Source organism: Trifolium pratense, linkage group LG3 (genome assembly GCF_020283565.1).
Source record: "Trifolium pratense cultivar HEN17-A07 linkage group LG3, ARS_RC_1.1, whole genome shotgun sequence".
Classification (NCBI taxonomy): Eukaryota; Viridiplantae; Streptophyta; class Magnoliopsida; order Fabales; family Fabaceae; genus Trifolium; species Trifolium pratense.
Window position 1 is genome coordinate 48309509 of NC_060061.1, and position 24389 is coordinate 48333897.

At 32.9% G+C, this 24389-nt stretch overlaps 3 protein-coding genes and 1 pseudogene across 3 annotated transcripts; 1 reads left to right on the forward strand and 3 right to left on the reverse strand.

The window, feature by feature from the left end:
- Nucleotides 1-5036: 5036 nt before the first annotated feature.
- LOC123919064 lies at nucleotides 5037-8178 on the forward strand (annotated as a pseudogene).
- A 371-nt stretch (nucleotides 8179-8549) lies between these two features.
- Nucleotides 8550-9092, reverse strand: LOC123915289 (agamous-like MADS-box protein AGL62). The gene has a single exon (XM_045966425.1). The coding sequence runs from the start codon at nucleotides 9090-9092 to the stop codon at nucleotides 8550-8552; it is 543 nt and encodes a 180-aa protein (XP_045822381.1).
- A 2322-nt stretch (nucleotides 9093-11414) lies between these two features.
- LOC123915290 (agamous-like MADS-box protein AGL62) lies at nucleotides 11415-11957 on the reverse strand. Its single transcript, XM_045966426.1, has one exon. It carries the CDS (start codon nucleotides 11955-11957, stop codon nucleotides 11415-11417), a length of 543 nt encoding a protein of 180 aa, XP_045822382.1.
- A 936-nt stretch (nucleotides 11958-12893) lies between these two features.
- LOC123915291 (G-type lectin S-receptor-like serine/threonine-protein kinase RKS1) lies at nucleotides 12894-24225 on the reverse strand. The gene is made up of 14 exons (XM_045966427.1): nucleotides 22954-24225; nucleotides 22745-22861; nucleotides 22415-22572; nucleotides 22113-22323; nucleotides 21779-22016; nucleotides 21512-21662; nucleotides 21143-21436; nucleotides 17683-18979; nucleotides 17450-17566; nucleotides 14473-14627; nucleotides 13931-14141; nucleotides 13601-13838; nucleotides 13371-13521; nucleotides 12894-13301 (listed from the first exon to the last, which is right to left on the reverse strand). The coding sequence occupies exons 1-14, from the start codon at nucleotides 24221-24223 to the stop codon at nucleotides 12996-12998; spliced, it is 4914 nt and encodes a 1637-aa protein (XP_045822383.1). The 5' UTR covers nucleotides 24224-24225; the 3' UTR covers nucleotides 12894-12995.
- Between the last annotated feature and the right edge of the window lie 164 nt (nucleotides 24226-24389).

A 24389-nucleotide genomic window follows, 5' to 3' on the forward strand; every position in this document is an offset into this window, starting at 1 on the left:
AGTTTTCTTGAATTTAACTCAATTAATTGGATATCGTATTATATATTTAGGGGTCGGAGTTCGAACTCCAAACATCATATTTATTCAACTTAGAGCATTTTCAATAATGATACCACTTTGGGTATCATACATTAATGTAAATAATATAATGAAGTGGATTTGAGAAACTTCACGTAACTAATGTATATAAATTATTATTTTTTCCTTTATCATGTGTATATTTTCGCCCCGTTAACATTTTTCTCTGGTTTCATCCCTGATTCCAGCAGATAATTTAACATTTTCCTTATTTTATAGTAGTATAATATTGTTAGATTATATTATTATTCAGCCATTTTCATCACTCTAATTACCCTCAGTTTGTGAGTGATTGTTGTCACAAGAGCTTAGACATTTTTTTTGGGTACAAAGAGCTTAGATTCTATTTGAACCAATATACACAGGAATTTTGTAATTAGATATTATATTAAAATTATGGTGATTGGTGTATTTTTTAGATATTATATTAAAATTATTAGACGGTGTATTTTTTTTGTGTGACCAAATCTTATGTCTAATCTCTTGTGAGAATTACTCAATAGGGTTGGTGATAGCAACATCTAATATTTATTCTCATATTAGTAGATGTGTTTGTAAATTCAATATAGTTAAAGATGGGTTTGTTTAAGAGTGGGTTCTTAAGATCAAAATTGTGATTAGCCCAAGTTTTTTTTCTTCTCGTAATGTTGTTGTGAATTGAACTCAAAACATATAACGTACTATATAAATCCCTGTCCCTAAACCAAATTTTGTGGCGCCAAATTATTAGTCTAAATAAAGCATGTGGGATTAATAAGAAGGTGCACGCGAATTCTGAGAGAAACAGTACATTAATAATACTATTGTGAAATGACTTTCCAAGGCTCCTCAACTCAACGCAGAATGAAAACTAAAGCTGCATTGACTTCTTTCACCTCAACCCCCAAATTACCATGTACTGTTGGTCAAAGTTCAGACATCTTTTATGCCTCGTATGCTATTTTTCATGTTTTTTTTGAAAAAATGAAGTGTGTTTTTAGTCCTTATGTGAAAACAATTATTCTCTATTTCAATTTGTAAGTAATATAAAAATAATTATAATTGAAATCAATTGAAATTATTTCAATTATTAGGGTTTTCTATTTTTTTTATCTTTTTTAATTTAATATAAAATGACTATAACTAAAATTAGTATATGCAGAAAAGAATTGCAATGTTGCGATTTGAACTTAGAATCTTTTATGTACAACAATTATAGTTTACCACTAATATATTAACGCATGTTAAATATATTAATTAGAAAACCTTGTATCAAAAATCTATCGTTAATTTGTGTTGTGGTAAGTGTGAGTGGTTAAGTCTCACATTTTTTAAAAATGTGGAGGTTGAACACTTTACATATGAGAGGACCCATAAACCTAACACCTTAAGGATTTGGGTAAGAGTGTGGTGTCCAACTCACTTGTGAAGTTGTTCTTGAGCCTAATGTGGATGATCCCCTTGGCTGCCCCTCATGACGTGCCCAACAGTGGTATCAGAGCCAATGGTTCGACAAATGGTTGAACTGACTCCTTGTATCGAAAATCTTCTTGACAAAGGTGGTCAGGCGGCTGGTCCCGTTGAGCGGGGTGACTAACGACGGTACAAGTGTAGGATGAAGAAAGCTTCCGCTTAAGGGAGAGCATATCCTATAGTGGATGGACTCACACTTGAGAGTGAGATTGTTGTGGCAATTGTGAGTGGTTAAGTCTTACATTGCTTAGAAAAGTGAAGGCTGAACACTTTATATATGAAATGACCCATAAACCTAACACCTTAAGATTTTGGTTAAGAGTGTAATGTCCAACTCACTTGTGGAGTTGTTCTTGAGCCCATTGTGGATGATCCTCCTGGCTTCCCCCTCGTGATGATCGAACAATTTGTTTAAATCCCGGCCCAACCACAATGCATGTATCAAGTGTGCAACAACATCGAGCCTTAAAAATTTGTGCCAAATTTTGAGATCCTATAAATTGCATAATACTCCTTCCGTCCCAAAATATAAGATTTAGTTTACCACTACACACATGTCAATACATAATTTTAATCACTAATATTTTTAATTGTCTATTAAGAAAAATTTTATATTTTAAAAATACTCATCAAAACAAATCAAACAAGATTTTATACGCTAATTATATATATATATATATTTTATTAAAAATATATAGTCAAAAGTAAGATAAGTGAACGGTGTATTTAGTCAAATAAAATCTTATAAAATTGGACAGAGCGGTTGGAACAAAAAATTTTAAAAAATGGTTTATAATTAGAGACCTAGGGATTATTTGATGGCCTGATGGATAGAAAAAAGCAAAAGGATGCGAGGAAAAAAATATGCATATGCAAAGAAGGTTGCGCAGTTTTTGATGAGTAGGGGTCAGTGGTTAAAGATATAGGGGCCTGTTTTGGTTGGTCTTGTTTCTACTCTTCTCTTCTTCCTTAGCAGTAACAACTGAACCAATTTAATTCGTACACACTGTTAAAGCAACAAAACAGAAGCCTCTTTTATAGGTTAGACTTTAGAATAACATTCTCCAACGTTATTAGTAGGAGTAGTACCAAACACTTGGGAGAATGGAACAACAGACACCATCACCTAGGTGAGAGTGAGACAACGGTAATGATCCAGGGGTTTCTTTTGTGTTCTGTCTCTAGTGTCCAACGGTTTTACCCCTATAAACTTGTGGGGCCTATCGTCAACAGATCATCTTCGACCGTAGTATCGTACTCACTCCGTCCAAAAATATAAGAGCTACTCTCATAAAATGATATTCATTTATCTTATTTTGATCATACTTTTTTAATAATATATAAATATAAATATTAGCATATAAGATTTTGTTTGATTTGTTTTGATGAGTATTTTTAAAATATCAAGTTTTTATAATTTTTACTAATAGAGAATTAAAAATATTAGTGATCAAAATTGTTTATTAGCATATTGCATTAGTCAAAATATATGTGCATATATGATACATATTAAATACTTCATTCGGTTTTTCATATAAACAATTTTTTGTTTTATAGGTTCATTTTAGGTCCGCTCCAGCAAGGAAATGCTACATATAGAGGAGCCGTTAGGCAGACGACAATATAGCCTCACCGTCTTCATTGCCATCTCTTGGCTGATAGCCCGCAAGTACATGATTCTATTATCCTAATAATAATACGTAGACTTGCAAAGAAAAATAAATAAAAAATTTATTTATTTATGAGTTTAATTGGAAAAGTAGTGAATATATCAGAGATTTTATTTTAGTTTTTGTAAATGTTATAATAAATTAAACCACATATTCTAGAACTCTGGTTCATGGGAGCATCCTAAAATCATAGGTTATATCCCAAGAATATTTTCTTAACAAACAAAGTTTTTAAAGTCTTTTTAATTAAAATTAGATTGCTAATTAAGCTGCAAAACTGTAAAATCGGTCTAATTTGAAGCTATGTTTAATATTCTTTACGGTCTTATATATAAGGAACACTTTGAAATTTTTTTTGGTTCTTTTTATAAGAAACACTCTTTAAATTTATTCTTTATTAAATAGATAATCTCTTGTATACCCTTATTAAATTGTATAAAATGCAACTTATTTCAATGTTATGCAATAATTACACAGACATATTCTCAATGTTAGTTTTGGAATAACACATAACATTTTAAATTTTTTAATAAAAATAATAAACCTCTTTAGTATGTATGTGTTTGTTATATATAAGACCGGAGAAAGTATATTGTAGTTGTTGCAATCACACGAAGTTTGTGATTTACTAATGCAATCTATTTTCTCAACCTTTGGAGAATTTGTGGCAAAAGGAAGACCATCACCGTAAATGAGAGAAAAATAAAAGAACCAAATATATGCCTAAACATTACTCCCTCCGTCCCACAATAAGTAAGTTAGTTGATTGTGTCACGCATGTCAATGCATAACTTTGACGAATAATATTTTTAATTGTATAATAGTAAAAATTATAAAAATATGATATTTTAAAAATACTCATCGAGATGAATCCAACAACATCTTATATGCTAATATTTAATTTTATTTATTATTGAACTACGTTAAAATAATGGAGAATAAGACACATGTTTTTATTTATTATTGAACTACGTTAAAATAGTATTAAATTTTATTTATTATTGAACTATCATTAAATGTTGAGTTTCTATATTGGATATCTTAACATGGACGTTTAGGAGGATACATGTTAACAAGACACTAAAATAATTTGGTTAAACTAAAGGGGTTGTAGAACCCCCGCAAATAGGCACAAAGAATTCACAAATAAAAATACTACGCGCTCTAATTTTCCCTCCTTTCAACTTTCATTTACCCCTTTTGCGTGTCATATCATATTTCTACAGAAGAATTCCGATGGAACAGAATCGTTGCAACTCCCAATTCCGTCTCAACCTCACCAAATCGTCACCGACGAGAATCGAATCGTGTGAACGTGAACCTGCAGCCATGAAATCCCGATGGAATCCTGGTGTGTTTGTTTCAAGGTATGAAATTGCATTTCTTGGAATGATATTCCTAGGAATATTATTTCCAGGAATAACATTCCTACTCATGTGTTTGGTTAAAATTTAGATTTCCTGGGAATGTTTTTAAAATTTATATAAATAAAAAATTAAAAAAATAAAAATGCAAATAAATGTGAGTGGTAGTGGGAAGTTATGAGAAGTTATAGGAAGTTGAGTTTTATTCCCATGGGAATGTTATATTCCCACCCTATTAGCATGAGAATAACAAGTGTAGAAGTTATGTGTAATTAACATTCCTGGGATTAAAAAATTCCTGGGAACAAATTTTCAAAACTTGAAACAAACATAGTAATGTTACAGATCTCATATTCCCAGGAATAACATTACAAACCTTGAAACAAACACACCCTAAGGTGTGATTTTTGCTGTTTGTGTTGTGAATTCGTGATGCGATTGAATGCTTTGAATTTAGCTTTATATCGTGGATTTGATGTTTTGTTTTGTTGAAGTAGATTTTCTGAAATTGAATTGCATGAATTCTATAGTTTGAGTAACTTTATCAATATTTTAGGTGTGTAAGCTAGGAACTAATTCCGAGTTGCCTTATAGAATGAAAGTTCACCCCGATGAAGATGGCGTTATTTGTACGATTGAAACGCCAAAGCGTTACAGGTCTTTTGCTTCTCACTTAGTATCTCTTAATTGCTTTCTAGAATTTGGTCATTTTCATTACCTAGAAAGAAATCCGGCTAGAGTTATTTCTCCGTTCAATTTTAATGCTGAATATTCTCGATTTTGACAATGTGTTGTTTTATATGATACTAGCAGGTTTTTGTATTGTTGTACATGTTAGGATATGTTTCTTACTTGATACATTTAGCTTGAATAAAAAAATAACTTATTGCTACTAGGAAGAAGGTGAAATCATCTTCTAAACAAGCAATGGTTATTATATACTTATCAGGAAATAAATTGGTTATGTTTGTGAGAAAAATGTATGTAGTAAGATGTTCTAATAGCTCAAAGGTTGGTCTTAGAAGTACTATATGAATTGTTGACCAATGAATTGTTCTTGAGCTTGCTTCTTTTACTTACATTTAGATTCTTCTTTGCTCCCCTTTTTCAGGTTTATGTAAAGTCAAGGTGAATCATATAATTGCTGCTTTTATACAAAAAGGTGAAGTGTTAAATGGATCCGGCATTATGATTTTCAGCGTATTCAGTAGTCTTTTAATATACAATAGGATTTTAAGCTCAGTATTCAGTATAAAATGTCAAGTTATTACTCTAATTGAAGTTTGGATTCTGTTAATCTATCTGTCATTGTTTTTATAATTTCTCCAGGTATGCATCAACAGAAAATGTAACTGGCTTCTGTCGATCGCCTCAGTTAAAAATAGCAGACTTTTCATATAATTTTTTAGTTGGTAGTATAACAAAATGCTTGGAGTTTCTTCCAAGGCGATTTTACCGATTTCCATGTGATGTTGGCATTCACACAATGCTTTTTCTACCATACTTAGAAAGCATATATACATATTCTGTCAAACAGGTCAAGCTTTCAAGGGAACTGCCTCCAGATCAATGATCTAAACCAGCGGCCTTCCATACAATGCGGCGGTGCTTCACCTGCCAAGAGTCAGCCAGTAAGGGACAACCAATTCCACCAAATAGTTGATCATGTACGCAAGCGTCACAGATCATCGAAACCTACTTGGCTTTTGGCTCTAGAAATAGTAGCAGGAACTATGGTCGGTTCTCTCTTTCTGATTGCTGCTCTCGCTGCTCTCCAGAGATGCAACAACAAATCATCCATCATTATTCCTTGGAAAAAATCTGCTAGCCTTTCACACTACAGTATATATAGGTTCAGTTTCTATGTTTTCTACTTTCTATTCATGTCGAATAGTTTGAATATCTTTTGAACATGATAATTGGATTTCAGACCCGGATATGTTAAAGGACGTGAGAAGGTATAGCTGACAAGAGCTTGAAGAGGCCTGCGAAGACTTCAGCAATGTCATTGGGTCCTCACCGGACAGTGTGGTCTACAAGGGAACCATGAAAGGTGGACCTGAGATTGCTGTAATTTCCCTCTTCGTCAAGGAGGAACATTGGACAGGATATCTGGAACTCTTCTTTCAGAGAGAGGTAAATGGAAATATTTCAATGCTTACAGTGCAATATAGTTGTCAATGGTAAATGGAAATTTACTATATATTAATTTATGCTATTATTATTGCCATTCAGGTGGCAGAATTGGCTAGGTTAAATCATGAGAATACTGGAAAACTGCTTGGATATTGTAAAGAGAGCAATATGTTTTTAAGAATGTTGGTTTTCGACTATGCTTCCATTGGGACACTTCACGAGCACCTACATTGTTTACTCAACACTGAGCTTAAAATCCTATTATATATTAAAAGACTACTGAATACGCTGAAAATCATAATGCCGGATCCATTTAAAGAATGTTCTAGTTCAGTGTTCACTCAGTTCGATTACATAATTTCTGAAGCTGTAATGACTCCGGTTCCGAAAGCTACAACCTTAACACTCCAGGTTTGTTTTTCAAATAACTTATAAAGAGGGATTTATTGTGGTGCATGTTGGGACCAGAACAGAGAAACCAGCTGGGACTGAAATGAACTGGTCTGCAATTTGGCGGATTAATGCTCCTCCAAAAATGCGTCACAAAATTTGGCGAATTTGTAAGGGACGTTTGCTGACACGTGTTCGGTTAATACAACGGCGAGTGGAATGTGATATCATCTGTCCCTACTGCGATGAGGAATCAGAAGAGGATATGCATGTGTTGTGTTGTTCAACTGTCAGTATATTCGTGATATAGCTGGAAAGCGGTGGTGCAGCAGCGTCTGCAGAGGTGTGGTTCAGTTATTGAACTGTTATCGGAGGTCTGTAGCGACGAGGATGTTAATGTGGCTGGGCGGGTTGCAGTGCATCTATGTTGTGAAATGATCATGCTCTTAATGCGGTTCAGGTTGGACAACGATCGTTCTCTATGTGCCAAGCTTGGTTTGAAGCCCGACAGATGCAGCAGAGCATCAGTTCACCTGTGAACAGAAGCACTGTGAGATGGGAGAAACCGTTGGAAGGGTGGATCAAATGCAATGTCGACGCCGGTTGCTCTCAACAATAGAATAAAACGACGGCAGCATGTTGCTTTCGTGATAATAATAATAATGGTTGTTTTATTCTGGCTCAAACCTCTTGGCAGCAATCTACACAGGTGTAGCTCTCCTTGAATCCATAAAATTGGCAGTGCAGCGAGGTTATGACCGAGTCGTGTTTGAAAGTGATTCTCAAACCTTGGTGAACTCTATCTATGCGAGACATTGAGATTTTTGAGTTTAGTATGATTATTCATAAAATTAAGTCGTTGTTAGTTGTTTTTCTAAACTTTGAAGTAAGTTTATAAGAAGACAGGCGAATTCGGTTGCTCACATCCTTGCAAGGGCGCCCAATTCTTGGGCTAGTCACCGCTTCTTTGAGTTTATTCCTTCTTGTATTGAACTTGTGTTATTTAATGAAATGAGTTGAATGTGTTTTGAAAAAATAAAAAAAAGTAAAAAACAGAATCATAAATTCATAATGCAATAGATACTGTTATGACCCTGAGGTCACTCTAGTATGTGATTTTTTTTTTTGATTCAAAGGTATAATTTAATCTTTAATTTATCTAATTTCGTAAAATTAACTAATGGGTGGTTCAATTCTCTTATAGTTATGGTTTTCGACCATCTTATTTATAAGCAATTATTTACATCCAAAACAATCCAGTCAACAAGACATTAGATTAAAGTAGCAGTATAGAAACAATTCGATCAAGAATAAAATCAAGAAACAGACTTAACCAAAAAGAAATAATCAAGAAACATAAAAAAAAAAATAAAAAATACAGCAATATCGACCCATGATAATAAGAATGGCCAAAACAAGGTATTACATTAAAGTTGTAGTATCACAATTAAAATCTAATTCAAGATCGAAGTGTGGAAATTAACTTCTTTGCGTCATAGGCCGAACCTAAATTAAGTCTGAACTTTTCCAAAGAATTCTTAAATTCCTCAAGAGATTGTAAATCCATATCATCAATAGGATTATTCCACCAACAAGAGGAAATCGAACCACTCTTCTCTGCCTCATCATTGATAGCTTGCAAATTCTTTTCTTCTTCCAAAAGTTTCTCAAGTTTATCTCCAATTGCCTCATAGTCAAGCCTTAGGGTTTCAACAATCTTCTCTTGCTTCTTTTTCTCACTATCTTGAATGGTGTCTTTTCCGGTCAAGAATTGTTGAATCACCGCATCGCAATTAGGATAGCCACATGTATAGAGCTCGTTGTTGGGTGATGTGACAATGAGTGCAGTTTTTGCGTTGCATAGAACAGAGAGCTCTGTTGCTTTGTTGAAAAGTGTAAGTGTAGAATTTGAGAACGTCATTTGAGACTTGTTTGATTTTTCCGCTTTCTTGATTTCACCAAATTTTCTCTTCCGAGTGTTGAGTTTTCCATTGGAAGCCATTAAACTCTTTCTATTAAGCAAACAAAGAAAGAACAATAAAAACAATATTTTTTCTTGCGGTGTGTTGTAATAAAAACAATGTTGAATGTTGTGTTATGAGTTATGACATCTTCCTCTTTTATAGACACACACTACAAAATCTTTTCTAAAATCATAATAAATATAAAAAGATTTTATTTAGAATAAATCTTTTCTAAAATTGCAAAAAGATTTTATTTAGAATAAATCTTTTCTAAAATCATAATAATAAATATAAAATCTTTTCTAAAATCATAATCTTTTTCATTCTTTTCTGATTTCATTTCCCCCTCAAAACCACCACCACCACCACCGTCGATTTCAAACTTTTCCCTCATCTCCACCGTCAAAACTCGTTCTCCCTTCCTGGAATCGACAACCGTGTCGTCCGCTGTACTTCGACGACTGCCATTCCGTCCGTGCAATCCTCTGATATTCCTCATTGCTGTCGAACGCGACGTTTCAATCGGCGACAACTTCTACGACGAGCTCAACGGGGATCCTCTAACCCTAAATTGGTATGGCTTATTCTCCAATTTCATTCTCCAATTTTCCATATAACCAATCAGATTCATAGCTGATAATTCACCGAACTTCAATTAACCATGTTGATGCAAAAACAGTTTATAGATTAAACAAAAATAGTTTGAATTTATTTTATATTTTGTTATAGTAATAGAAATAGCTTATACATAAGAGTTTATATCATGAGAATACTGGAAAAGGAAAACTACTTGGATATTGTAAAGAGAGCTATATGTTTTTAAGGATGTTGGTTTTCGACTATGCTTCCAATGGGACACTTCACAAGCAGCTACATTGTTTACTCAATACTGAGCTTAAAATCCTATTATTATATATTAAAAGACTACTGAATACGCTGAAAATCATAATGCCGGATCCATTTAAAGATGTTCTAGTTCAGTGTTCACTCAGTTCGATTGCATAATTTCTGAAGCTGTAATGACTCCGGTTCCGAAAGCTACAACCTTAACACTTCGGTTTTGTTTTTCAAATAACTTATAAAGAGTGATTTATTGTGGTGCATGTTGTTTTAATGATGATAAACTATAGTTTCTGTTGCCTTAACTCAAGTATGTAACTATATACTGAAATCATTCTCATTTCCTACCAAATAACTTTTAAAAACTTTTGGTGTCTTTCTCTTCCTAATGTGTCTAATTCTCAAGTGTCTTGTTTTTTTTTTTTTCTTTTTTTTTTTTTTTTTGAAAACTAAGTGTCTTGTTTTGATATGGTTGTGGTGAAAAGTCTTTTTTGGTTTTAATTTGCTGTGATTTAATTCTGTATTTAAATGACTTACAACAATTACACTCCACAAGATATGAGCTCATGACTCATTGTAAACTTACTTTCATATTCTTCTGGCTCTGTTTGGACCTTTTAAGATGATATAATTTTCTTCTGTGTCATGCTATGATTTATACAAATTGTCTTGTTAAGTTTACCACTTAAGAATGATGATGTTTATACGGTGAGAACAGGTTACAGGAGCATTATGAATGAATCCAGAATAGAGAAACCAGCTGGGACTGAAATGAACTGGTCTGCAATTTGGCGGATTATTGCTCCTCCAAAAACGCGTCACATAATTTGGCGAATTTGTAAGGGATGTTTGCTGACACGTGTTCGGTTAATACAACGGCGAGTGGAATGTGATACCATCTGTCCCTACTGCGATGAGGAACCAGAAGAGGATATGCATGTGTTGTGTTGTTCAACTGTCAGTTTATTCGTGATAGCTGGAAAGTGGTGGTGAAGCAGCGTCTGCAGAGGTGTGGTTCAGTTATTGAACTGTTATCGGAGGTCTGCAGAGGCGGGTTGCAGTGCATCTATGGTGTGAAATGACAAGGTGTGAAATGATCATGCTCTTTGAATAAATTTTTTTCACATACTAGAGTGGTTCAAATTAACTAATTGGTGGTTCAAATTCTTTTATAGTTACAGTTATCGATCATCTTGTTTATAAGCAATTATTTACTTCCAAAACAATCCAGTCAGTAAGACATTAGATTAAAGTAGCAGTATAGAAACAATTCGATCGAGAATAAAATCAAGAAACAGACTTAACCAAAAAATAATAATCAAGAAACATAAAAAAGTGAATCATAATGCAATATCAACCCATGATAATAATAATAATGGTCAAAACAAGATATTACATTAAAGTAGTAAAAAAATAAAATAAAATCAAGAAACAAGAAATAAAAAAAAAAGTTTTTTTTTTTTTAAATTCAAGAAACAATGTATTACATCAAAGTTGCAGTATCACTATTAAAACCTAATTCAAGATCGAAGTGTGGAAATTAACTTCTTTTCATCATAGGCTGAACCTAAATTAAGTCTAAACTTTTCCAAAGAAGTCTTAAATTCCTCAAGAGATTGTAAATCCATATCATCAATAGGATCATTCCACCAATAAGAGGAAATAGAATCATTCTTCTCTGCTTCATCATTGATAGCTTGCAAATTCTTTTCTTCTTCAATAAGTTTTTCAAGTTTATCTCCAATTGCCTCATAGTCAAGCCTTAGGGTTTCAACAATATTCTCTTGCTCCTTTATCTCACTATCTTCAATGGTGTCTTTTCCGGTCAAGAATTGTTGAATGACGGCGTCACAATTAGGATAGCCACATGTATAGAGCTCGTTGTTGGGTGATGCGACAATGAGTGCAGTTTTTGCGTTACATAGAACAGAGAGCTCTGTTGCTTTGTTGAAAAGTGTGAGTATAGAATTTGAGAACGTCATTTGAGACTTGTTTGATTTTTCCACTTTCTTGATTTCACCAAATTTTCTCTTCCGAGTGTTGAGTTTTCCCTCGGAAGCCATTAAACTTTTTCTATTAAGCAAACAAAGAAAGAACAATAAAAACAATATTTTTTTCTTGTGGTGTGTTGTAATAAAAACAATGTTGAATGTTGTGTTATGAGTTATGACATCTTCCTCTTTTATAGACACACGCTACAAAATCTTTTCTAAAATCATAATAAATATAAAAAGATTTTATTTAGAATAAATCTTTTCTAAAATCATAATAATAAATATAAAATCTTTTCTAAGATTTTATTTGATATTGACCGTCATACCGTAATCTCTTCATATCATATCCTATCACCTAATCAACAATTTTCAAAAAATATTATGTCAACACACAGATGTAACGACGACCTAATTTAAATACCAATATTGTTTTTTTTTTCATCTGTTTTCTATTCCATCTTCATATGTCAACCTTTCCTTTGTTCCTTTTTTTCTTTTTTTCTTTTCACACAGATGTTCCTTGTCACATAGCATATCTTTAGAGATTTGACATCTTTAGAACGAGTGTTGTATGACTATCCAACACTTCTAGCCAATCTTTTTGTTCTTCTTCTTTCGTAGTTCATTTCTTTTTATTATGTAATGACTTCTCCACCACCATGGTCTATTCAATATAATTATTCGCCAAAATTCATGTCGCACCTTCGCTAACGATTTAGAACCATCTGATCAAGATCACATTGTTTAAAAAAAAAATATATTTTTTTTTAATTTAAAATTGTACTGCCTAAAATTTATTTATAACTACATGACAACATCACTTTTTAAATTGACTGAATCCAGATCCTTATTTATCACATAATTAAAGAATGAATGAATTCCTTTAAACTTGGTTGAGAGTTAGTAGTAAAAGGATGAGATAAGTTTCGAGGGAAAAGTGAGGTAGGGAAAGATACGAGAATTAATACCTCACATTTTTTAAAAATTGGACTTTTACTTATTAATATTTGTTGTAAGTTGTAACTATACAATAAAAGTTTATTGAATTCGTGAGGAAAAAAAAAACTACATAATTTTATGTATAATGTCACAATTGGTCAAATTTCTCTATCGAGCTTTTACTAGTGAGATAGTTATTTCATTTGTCGAAGAAGATGTTTGTCGTTCGGAAGAAGGTTCTCCATCAACCGAGAACCTTTTAATTAACAAACCGGGTTCCTTTGGTTTTGGTAAAGTATTATCACTACTCATCATCACAACTACGGATGTCATGTTTGGTCTATCATCAGGATAATGTTGTAGGCATAGTAGACCAATTTGAATGCAACGTACTACTTCAGATTCAATACATGAATTCCTTAAATAACCGTCGATCAAGGTCAGTGGTATGCCCTCTTTCCACAACCTCCATGCCTGCAAAAGTTTAATATATTTGTCATATATTATAAGAGAATCATGATCACTGCATTTAGGTGTACTTACATATCCGATAAGATTATGATCGTGTTCCTGGTAACTATTTGCTCGATTTTTCTTTCCACTGATAATTTCTAATAATAATACGCCAAAGCTAAACACATCTGATTTTGTAGAGAATAATCCATCAAAAGCATATTCTGGTGCCATATAGCCGCTGAAAGGAAGTTAACCAGTAATTATTTCAAATTTTCCATTAATAATATAAAAGATGTTGCTATCTTTAAGATACTTACTATGTGCCTACAATTCTGTTTGTTCTCCCCTCAATTTGATCACCTCCACACATTCTAGCCATGCCAAAGTCTGAAATTTTGGGATTCATTTCATCATCTAATAAAATATTACTTACTTTCAGATCTCTGTGTATTATTCGTAATCTTGAATCTTGATGAAGATAAAGAAGACCCCGAGCAATTCCAAATAGAATGTTAAATCGGGCAGACCAGTCTAACAATTTACTTTGAAATGGATCTATAAAGAATATCCAATAGATTCATTAGCCATTTTTTTCATAAAAATTAAACTTATATCATACAAAATACACTTTGTAAAAAATCACTCACCAAAAAGAAATGAATCGAGACTTTTGTTGGGCATGTATTCATAGATCAACATTTTCTCCTCACCTTCAATACAACAACCAATAACTTTAACAAGATTTCGGTGTTGAAGTTTAGCACATAATATAACTTCATTTTTAAACTCTTTAAGTCCTTGTCCAGAGCTCTTTGAAAGCCTTTTGACAGCAATTTCTTGTCCATCGAGCAATGTACCCTATATATATATAATTATAATTGAAATAAAATTGATGATGTTTTTTTTTTTTTTTTTGGAAAAAGGTTCATTTCATATATATATATATATATATATAATAATTACATATGAACAAAAGGTATACGGGTAACAAGCTGCGCCGCTAATCCTTTGAATAGCAAAACTCAATCTTTGAAAAATTACATCTCTAGCCTAGGCATCACGACATTACAATGCATGATCTTTTAAACTTTTTTAAAAAAGTTTACAGCCCCTGGTGCTAGAAATCCAAAAGTTTCGAATGCAAACGAGATGAATATGGATTATGGCTTTCGAATGCAAATAAATTTACCTTGTATACGGGTCCAAAACCACCTTCGCCGAGCTTGTTGTCAAAAGAGAAGTTATTTGTTGCCTTTAGTATGGTAGGTTGATAAAAAATAGGAAGCTCAAAATCTTCATGTATATCTTCTTTCTCTTCTAACCGGGTTATTTCCTCTAATTTCTCTTTTAATCATTGTCATTGAAAACAAAATAAAACTTTGATTAAAAATTTATCACATGAAGCATCACTACAATTTTTTTTATGGCAAGATAAACATACATAAATATAAAACGAAGAAGAAAAAAGTAAAAAGAGAAAAACCACAGAACAATAAAACAGTCAGCTACAACTAAAACATGGGTGCCACACCACAACACATCCACCCAAAACCTAAACTAAAACAAATAGAAAAGAAGAAAATAAATGGATAAGGGGATAAGTAAAGGTAATAACACCTATCAAGCAAAGACATCAATGCCCTGATACCTCACCAACCTCTATCGGCTCCAGCACATGACATGTTGCGCCTCTCACTCATAGAGTGAGCATGAGTTGTCGGAGTTTTTGGCCAAAAATTATTTTCAATATGAAAGTTTCACATTTTCAACAAAAGAGTCGACAAAAACAGTGTCCATCGCAAAGATGAGATCGTTCTGAGAGGTCCAAATAAACCACACAGCCGCATGCCAAAATAATACCCAACCTAACTTAGACTTCCTACCCACTCCTAGCTAGACCTAGACACACATCGAATAAACTACAAATACTATAGGGGGAACAACGGAAATGTTTCATAGACACAGATTTGAAACACAAACCCAACAAATATACGGTTGGTATATTATTTTCATTTTTTAAATAATATGTTTTCTGTCTGGGTTTGCGTGCACACTCTTTTTCTCTCTTATATTTGATAATGTGTCAAATACTTGTTAATCAAAATTGTGTTCAAATAGCATGCCTCGGGGAACAAACAGAAACCGTAACCAGCAAGCAAGTTTATACAAAACAAGGTAGATGACGTCATGTATCTACGATATATATAAATTTGGAAAAACTAGCCTCTTTGCTTAAGAAAATATAATTTATTCAATTTTTTATGAAATAAGTTATTTACTCATTCATAAGACTAAGATTACTAAAATGATGGATATTTCACCTATTTAGCACCAAATTAAATTGACACCCTAATCGTTGAGGGAAAAGTTTGAGTGTTTATAAGGAACCGTGGTTGTGGGCTTGTGGCTATGAAAGCAACTTATTAATTTGAATTGATATAAAAAATTGTTGATGAAACTCATTTAACAATTTCAATTTAATAATTTTTTACAATATTTTTTACAACATAAGATGTACTACTTAAACACTCAAAATTGAAAACTTCATCGTAGATACTCTAATAAGAAATTGTTGGTGTAAGCCCTAGAGGCCAATTATTTATAATTGCATAATAAATGTATTGAATAATTTACTTATCAAATAAAAGGCTTTTCTTTATTAATTTTATATATGTTAAAATGATAAAGTCCCTAGAATAGTCAGTTTACTTATGGAACGTTAAGTATGACTTAATCGTGAGATTTCATTAAATATTAGAACACTATTCTTAAACATATCCATAGTCAAGTTTTATTGTGAAATGGGATAACGATAAAGCATAAAGACTATTATGTTGGTAGACTGATGATCATATCTCACTGATCATGGATAATGAGTTATCAAGTCTTCACATAGATATAAATGTTAAGGGTAACTTTATATCGGATTGACCCACCATGAGAATACTACATAGAGTGTTATGAAATGTCATAAGTTTTCTCATAGTGATAAAAGGTGTATTCCACCCTTCGACCTGAAACCACTATGTACCCTAGATGCAGGAGTGTAATACCTTGTTGCCATTCAAACGTTATCCGTAACTGGATAATTATAAAGTTGGTTGATGGGTATCCCACGAATCATGCTGAGGGACATGAGTGACCTAGATGGAATTTGTCCCTCCTACATAACGGGAGATATGTCTATGGGCCCAATATTGAACTAGACAAGGATGACATACTATGCCTTGTGTTCAATATAGACATGAGGGCAAAAGGGTAATTGTGCACAAGATATTTATCACGAAAAGGTTAGTCAGATCACGTGACATTCCTGTGACTTGGGTAACAGTGATGTGTTGCTAGATACCACTCACTGTTTATAATATTACGATTAATATTATTGCCAACGTCATAAGAACCTACAGGGTCACACACATAAGGACAGTTAAGAAGGAAAAAATAAGTAAGACTTATTGCGGGGGTGCAGTTAGTGACAAACGGTTATTGGGCTTGAGAAGCCCAATTTCGTGTGAACTAAAGACCTCATAAGAAACTCTATAAATAGAGCCTTATGAAGTTCAGAAGTTACGTTTTTACAAACCCTAACCGAACTTAGAGAAATTCTGAATTTCTCTAAACCCTAAACCGCACAAAATTCCCTCAGCCTTCATCCAAGAACAGCTAGCACTGTGAGATCGAAGGTTCCTGTTCGTGTGGACTAAGTGGAGGTGCTGCAAGTGCGGTGCTTGTGATCAAGAAAGGCGGCCACACATTTGTTCTTCAAAGGTAATATTCTAGACCTGATCATGCTCATTCACAAGAATCCGTTGATGGGAAATTTTAATTTTAAAATTCCGCTGCGTTTATAAAAGTGTTTTATGAAACGATTTCCCAACAGAAATTGTATCGCACCACACTTAGATCCCAATTGCAAGTGATAATCACCAATTGTGGAATTTGAGTAAAATAAATTTATTTCTCTCTTATTCTATTAGCTTTATACCAGGCATTCTCATATGGTGTGGACTTTCTTTTTTAAATCTCAACATAGTGTGGGTTATTTTTTGACGAAACAAACACAAAATAAATTCTACTTTTTTATAGAATATCTAAAAACTAATTTCTAAATTATTTAACATGATAATCACTATTTTTTTAATCTGTAAATGGTTAAGAAAACTTACTTTTATTCTTCGCCTTTGTTATATATATGTAGGCGAATGCCAATAACATCACAAGAACTGCTGAAACTGTAACTGAAATTACCAACACTACTTTTTTTACTTGACCATTTTTATCACCTGCAATTATGGGTTGAAAAGAAACAAAGTATGTGTGATGTGATTTCCAAAAAGAATAAACGATCCTTATATTTAATAACATTAACGTTAATAAAAAAAATTATCAAAGTATTTACCAATATCTGATGAGTCTATTCGAACATATAAGTCTTGTCCACTTTGTGAAACTCTGAGATCAACAAGATCACCAAACCAGATAGAACAACCACTACCAGTTCCAGTTGAGTCTAAACTCGAGTAAGCACTACAAGAACAATTTTTCAAACATTTATCCTTGCAATTTTCGAGTGTCATTTTCTCATCAATCCAAGAATATGTAGTATCCGGCAATTTCATCCCAACAATTCTCTTAAACCCGTCTCTATTTTTGATTCCACAACTCCAATTGCCATTACGCACACATCCTTGTCTCCAGTCCATTGCATTCCACTTTTGTGGCGACTTCGGCTTAAATCCATCTAAACACTGACACATAGGTGATTGGTTAAGCACACAAAGCCCATTTCCGCCACAAGCATTATATTTATCACAACTATCTTGTGGTAAAGTTTGGTATACATTCCATGTTTTGGATTCTGAAATCCATATGAGACGTTGACGAACAGAATTTGTTTGGTTCAAAACAATTATAGAAACAACAGAACTATTCTTGAGTGTGAACATATAATACACTTCATCTTTATTGTTGACAAAATCATAATCATAAAGTGGATTGTCCGTCAATCCAACTACTCCACTAGATCGACGACCAGTCCATGGTCCCGTTCTATAGAGTTTTGTTGAGCCTTTCCAAATAAAGCTTTCAGGATTAGGAGTTAGTACCATATCTGAACTAAACTCACTTGACGACGGATCCTCCCAATTTTTCCATGCAACAAGTTTCCTATCAAGACCCTTGTTTTTGTCCCATCCCGCCTTCATTCCTGATAATATCGTATCACAAGGATAATCAAAACTCTGCCATAGAAAATTTTCACCGGTGTTGCTCAGCTTCTCATTTTTTAGTACTAAATTTCCATCGTCCAAAAGTTGCACAATTGGACTTGAAATTGTAACCTTTGTTGTTGTGTTTGTTGACCATAATATTGTTTGATTTTGATTTAGAAGTACAAGGTTTCCCTCTCGACTTATGATCAACTTGCTAGAATTGTCTTTGATTGGATTGTCACGGTTGGCGACCCAAACAACCCTTGGGATATTTTTGTACCAAATTCCAACGTAGCGATTTGTTGAATTACCAGGATTGAAGAAACCCAACTCAAATATGTCACCTTTAGAAACCAAGGTGGTTCCATCCGGAAGTGGCTGTGATTGTGTAATGGTATCTGTTGAAGAGGAAATTTTGAAGAAGAGTAATAATACTAATAGTAATTTGGTAATTAAAGGCAGGGTATGAAGAATAATGGCCATTTTTGTGTATAATTAACTGAGGAGATTTTGGAATTTGGTGATTATAAAGTTTTGAGGGTGAACACAATGTATCTTGGTCTACAAGGCTTCAGTTTTCAATTTCGTTGCAAAATTGTTAATTTATTCATTCAACGTTGAAAATACTGTCCATTTTGTTGATGCGACATATGTATGCGACTTTGCTTATTATGTAGTAAAAAATCATTCATCCTTAATTGTTTTAGTTGTGATTGAGTTTGATCCGATAGGAAAAACCGCGATTCAATCATCGTAACTGCGATCGGGAAGGGATTGAAAATACTTGATGTTAGAACCGATCCCCGAATCAGATTATGTTGTTCAATGGACCGGTGGTGAAAAAAAAATAGTAAAAAATCTCTTCTAATTTAACCATAATTTTGGATTTGAATTCAGCTATAGAAATGATTAAATTCTTTTAAGAGAGAGTTTTATTACCCTTTATGATTCTACTCATTTCAATATATTAATTGATCTTTACGGTTGCATGTAGAGGATATTTACCGTAAAAGTTTTTTTTTTTTTTTTTAAGGATAATGTAATCTAGATATAGCAAGTTGTCCTAAAGTCAATGACATGATCTCACGTTTTAAGGATAAATTGTAATAGCACACTACACTGCAGAAGCAATCAGAGTAATTCATTCATGATAAAAAATGTTTTGAGTCAAACAATGATATAGAATTGTTTTGGAGTGTAAGAGCATCCAGAATGGAGAAATTCAATTTTGGGTACTTAAGTGGGTCCCGTGTGTACACATCACTCATTTATAATTTTTTAATAATAGTACCTAATAAGTACTCAATCTCTCCAACCCAGCACCTCTTAAAAAATTCTAAATCGGTCCCACAAATAACTACACATTTCATCAATAACTCTACATATTTATAAATGGGTCCTACAAATTCTATTAAGTACTATGAGAGAGAGGGTGCTTATTTGAGAAGTGGTACCTATTTGGTACTAAAATGTGTTGTGCTCCAATGGCAGTACCTAATAAGTACCATGAGTACCTAATAGGTACTACACCATTGGAGATGGTCTAAGGCAGGTTTAAAATTTTTAATAAATGAAAGAGAAAAAACGTTTAGATGCTATACTGAGTCAAGTTAAAAATATGCTTGCTTATAAAAAAAAAAAAAACAGTTAAAAATATACTTAGTTGGTCTTGAGTCTTTGAAAAAAAAAAAACAATATACTTAGTTGATAAGTAGAAGGATTGTTGGTTAGTAATTAATTATTGCGTATATATAGACTTCAATTAACTACTAATCAATCCTTCTTACCAAGTACCAACTAACTATATCTTAAACATTTTTCTCTTTTTTCACAAGTATATTATATTGATGAAAGAGAAATATTACAAATGAGAATACATAGACTAAAAGATTACATCGAAGTCTACTAAGGCTTAGGTCAAATAAGACTTTTTTATAAGTCCATTTATCTAAAAAAGTCAGGATATAGGCCATAAAAAAAATTTAGACCTACTAGGTTAGACTTTTAAAATACATTACTCGGGCCTAAAAAATAAGCCTATGACAGACTACAGGTAGACTTGGGCTTTCAAATTTGTGACAAGTCAAACTTAGACTTGACAAAGCCTAGCTCAATCTAACCTATTCTCACCTCCATGTATAAACATCAACTAACTATTAACCAATGTTCCTAATTACTGACAAATTATATCTTTAAATCTATACAAATAAGTTGTCTACTTTACATAGTATAAATTTCAGTTTATATAAACTGGTCGGGTGACTTGAACCTAAAATTTAGTGCGATAGACACGTTTTACAACTATTTGTGCAACTTTTAACACATTTATATTCTTATAGTTATCTTAGATGATAGAAGAATCATGGTATAGAAAGGCCAAGTTTGATGGTAAAATTTAACAGGTTTATATTTTTATAGTCAATTCATTTCATCCTTTGACTCAGCAAGGGAAGAGTAAGCAATTCAATGGCAACTTGAAGCAGAATCAGAATGTCCGTCTTTCTTTATCTTGTGTAAATTCAATACAGCATTTATCGTAACTTAAAGTTTCTTGTAGTATAATTATGACAAGTAACAATTGATGAATTCTAATAAAAAGTACATAATTTAACATATAATAATAGAAATTGACAAATTTATCTATCTAGCGTCTAATAGCGAAATAGTTATTTCATTTGTCGAAGATGTTTGTCTTTCAGAAGAAGGTTCTACTTCGGCTCTAGGCTTGTTAATTAAGAAACCAGGTTCCTTTGGTTCAGGTAGAGTATTTTCGCTACTTAACATCACAACTACAGATGTCATATTTGGTCTATCATTGGGATGATGTTGTAGGCATAGTAGACCAGTTTGAATGCAACGTACTGCTTCGGATTCAATGCACGAGTCCCTTACATTATCATCGATCAATTTCAGTGGCATTTCCTCTTTCCACGATCTCCATGCCTACAAAATTCAATATACATGTCATATACATGCCTGTAATATATGAGAATAATTGCATTTGGGTGGAGTACTTACATATCCAATAAGATTATGATCATGTTCTTGATAGCTAATTTCTCTATTTTTCTTTCCGCTGATAATTTCTAGTAATAATACTCCAAAGCTAAATACATCTGATTTTATAGAAAATAATCCATCAATAGCATATTCTGGAGCCATATAACCGCTGAAAGGAAACAAACCCAATAATGATTTAGATGCTTTATTTTTTTTGGTGAAAATCATTCAAATGTTTAATTAATCATACAAAAAATTATTATATTTTAAGATATATATACTTACTATGTGCCAACTATTCTGTTTGTTCTCCCTTGAATTTGATCATCTCCACACATTCTAGCCAAGCCAAAATCTGAAATTTTTGGATTCATTTCATTGTCTAATAAAATATTACTCACTTTCAGGTCTCTGTGTATGATCCTTAATCTCGAATCTTGATGTAGATAAAGAAGTCCTCGAGCAATTCCAAATAGAATGTTAAAGCGTGCGGACCAATCTAACAATTTACTTTGAATTGGATCTGTAGAGATTGTCCACTAAATTCATTAAGTCATTTCTTTGCAAAAAGTATTAAAATTATATTATACCAAATATTGTACTTTGCAAAATTACTCACCAAAAAGAACTGAATCGAGGCTATTATTCGACATGTATTCATAGATCAACATTTTCTCATCTCCTTCAATACAACAACCAACAACCTTAACAAGATTTCGATGTTGAAGTTTAGCACATAATATAACTTCATTTTTAAACTCTTTTGATCCTTGTCCAGAACTCTTTGAAAGTCTTTTGACAGCAATTTCTTGTCCATCAAGCAATATACCCTATAAATTTGTAATAATAGAAATAATTTGATAAATAATGAGTTTCATGATTTATATTTTGTCCATCTTACTAGAAATATCATAAGTTTACCTTATATACCGGTCCGAAACCACCTTCACCGAGCTTGTTGTTTAAAGAGAAGTTATTTGTTGCCTTGAGTATTGTAACTTGATCAAAGATAGGAAGCTCAAAATCTTCATGTGTGTCTTCATCTTTGTCTTCCAACCTTGTGATTTTCTCCATTTTCTCTGTTGGTCAATATCATTTAAAACAAAATGTAACATTGATTCTAAAGTTATCACATGAAACACCACTACAAACGGTTTTAAGTAAAATGATCAAGAATTATTTCTATAAAAAATTAAACACCATTGGAAAATAGTTAATTGATAGGACCAATTTTTTAGATATTAAATGTACCTTTACGCTTTGCCTTTGTTATATAAATATAGGTGAATGCCAACAATATCACAAGGACTAGTGAAATAGTAATAGATATTGCCAATATTATAGTTTTGGTATGCCCATTTTTACCACCTGCAATTATAAGTTGTGAAAATCAATAATCCTTTACTTGACTTGTATATTAACATTAACTAACAAATAAAAAGGAATTTTAAATCAATTACCAGTGTCTGAGGCATCAACTCGAATATATAAGTCATTTCCGCTTTGTATAACTCTCAGATCAACAAGATCACCAAACCAGATAGAACAACCACTGCCTGCTCCAGTTGAGTCTAAATTTGAGTAAGCACTGCACGAACAATTTTTCAAACATCTAGCCTTGCAATCGTCAAGTGTCATTTTCTCGTCAATCCAAGAATGTGTAGTATCCGGCAATTTCATCCCAACAATTTTCTTAAACCCGTCTTTGTTTTTGACCCCGCAACTCCAATTACCATTACGCATGCATCCTTGACTCCAGTCCGTTGCATTCCATTGTTGTGGCGACTTCGGCTTAAATCCATCTAAACACTGGCATATAGGTGATGCATCCAACACACAATGCCCATTTGCCCCACAAACATTGTATATATCACAATTATCTTGTGGTAAGGTTTGGTAAACACTCCATATTTTGGATTCTGGAATCCAAACGAGGCGTTGACGAAGAGAAATTGTTTGGTTAAAAACAATTATAGAAATGATAGAGCTATTCTTAAGGGTGAACATATAATACACTTCATCTTCATTGTTGAGAAAATCATAATTATATAGTGGATTTTGTGTCAATCCAATTATTCCAGTCGTTCGAGGACCGGTCCATGGTCCTGTCCTATAGAGTTTTCTTAAACCTTTCCACATAAAACTTTCAGGATTAGGAGTTAGAATCATAGCTGAAATAAACTCACCTGAAGATGGATCATCCCAATTTTTCCACGCAGTAAGACGCCAATCGATACCCCTTTTTTTGTCCCATCCAACCTTCATCTCGGGTAATATTGTATCACAAGGATAATCAAAACTTTGCCATAGAAATTTTTCTTCACCGTCATTTTTAAATACTAAATTTCCATTATCCAAGAGTTGCACAATTGGATTTGAAACCTTTGTTGTTGTGTTTGTTGACCATAAAAGAGATTGATTCTTATTGACAAGCGCAAGAAATCGATCTTGACTTATGATCAACTTGCTAGAATTGTCTTTTATTGGGTTGTCACGATTGGCAACCCAAACAACTCTTCTAACGGGAATATTTTTGTACCATATTCCAACATAACGGTTGTTGGAATTACCAGGATTAAAGAAACCCAGCTCGAATACTTCACCCTTAGAAATCAAGGTGCTTCCATCGAGAAGTGATTGTGATTGTGTAATGGTATCTCTTGCAGAAGAAATTTTGGATATGAATAATAATATGTTAGCAATAAGGAGTATGGTAGGAAAAATGCTCATTTTGCATTGATTTAGTTTAAGAAGAAGCTTCATATATAAATAAAATGAAATTTTTTGAATTTTGTGATTAATATGTTATGTGAGGGTATCTTAGAAATTGGGAGTTGGGGTTAACTCATCCTTACAAAACCGACTTGAAAAGTGTGCAGAGGCTCTGATACCATCT

What these genes read in the sequence shown, in the direction of transcription:
- LOC123915289 (XM_045966425.1), bottom strand. Translation starts at nt 9,092, where the DNA reads ATGGCTTCCAATGGAAAACTCAACACTCGGAAGAGAAAATTTGGTGAA.
- LOC123915291 (XM_045966427.1), bottom strand. Translation starts at nt 24,223, where the DNA reads ATGAGCATTTTTCCTACCATACTCCTTATTGCTAACATATTATTATTC. An exon ending in TCTCGATTCATTTCTTTTTG is followed by an intron (nt 13,839 to 13,930) that starts GTGAGTGATTTT and finishes TATTCTTTATAG; the next exon opens with ATCCATTTCAAAGTAAATTG. An exon ending in ATCATAATCTTATCGGATAT is followed by an intron (nt 13,302 to 13,370) that starts GTAAGTACACCT and finishes AAACTTTTGCAG; the next exon opens with GCATGGAGGTTGTGGAAAGA.
- LOC123915290 (XM_045966426.1), bottom strand. Translation starts at nt 11,957, where the DNA reads ATGGCTTCCGAGGGAAAACTCAACACTCGGAAGAGAAAATTTGGTGAA.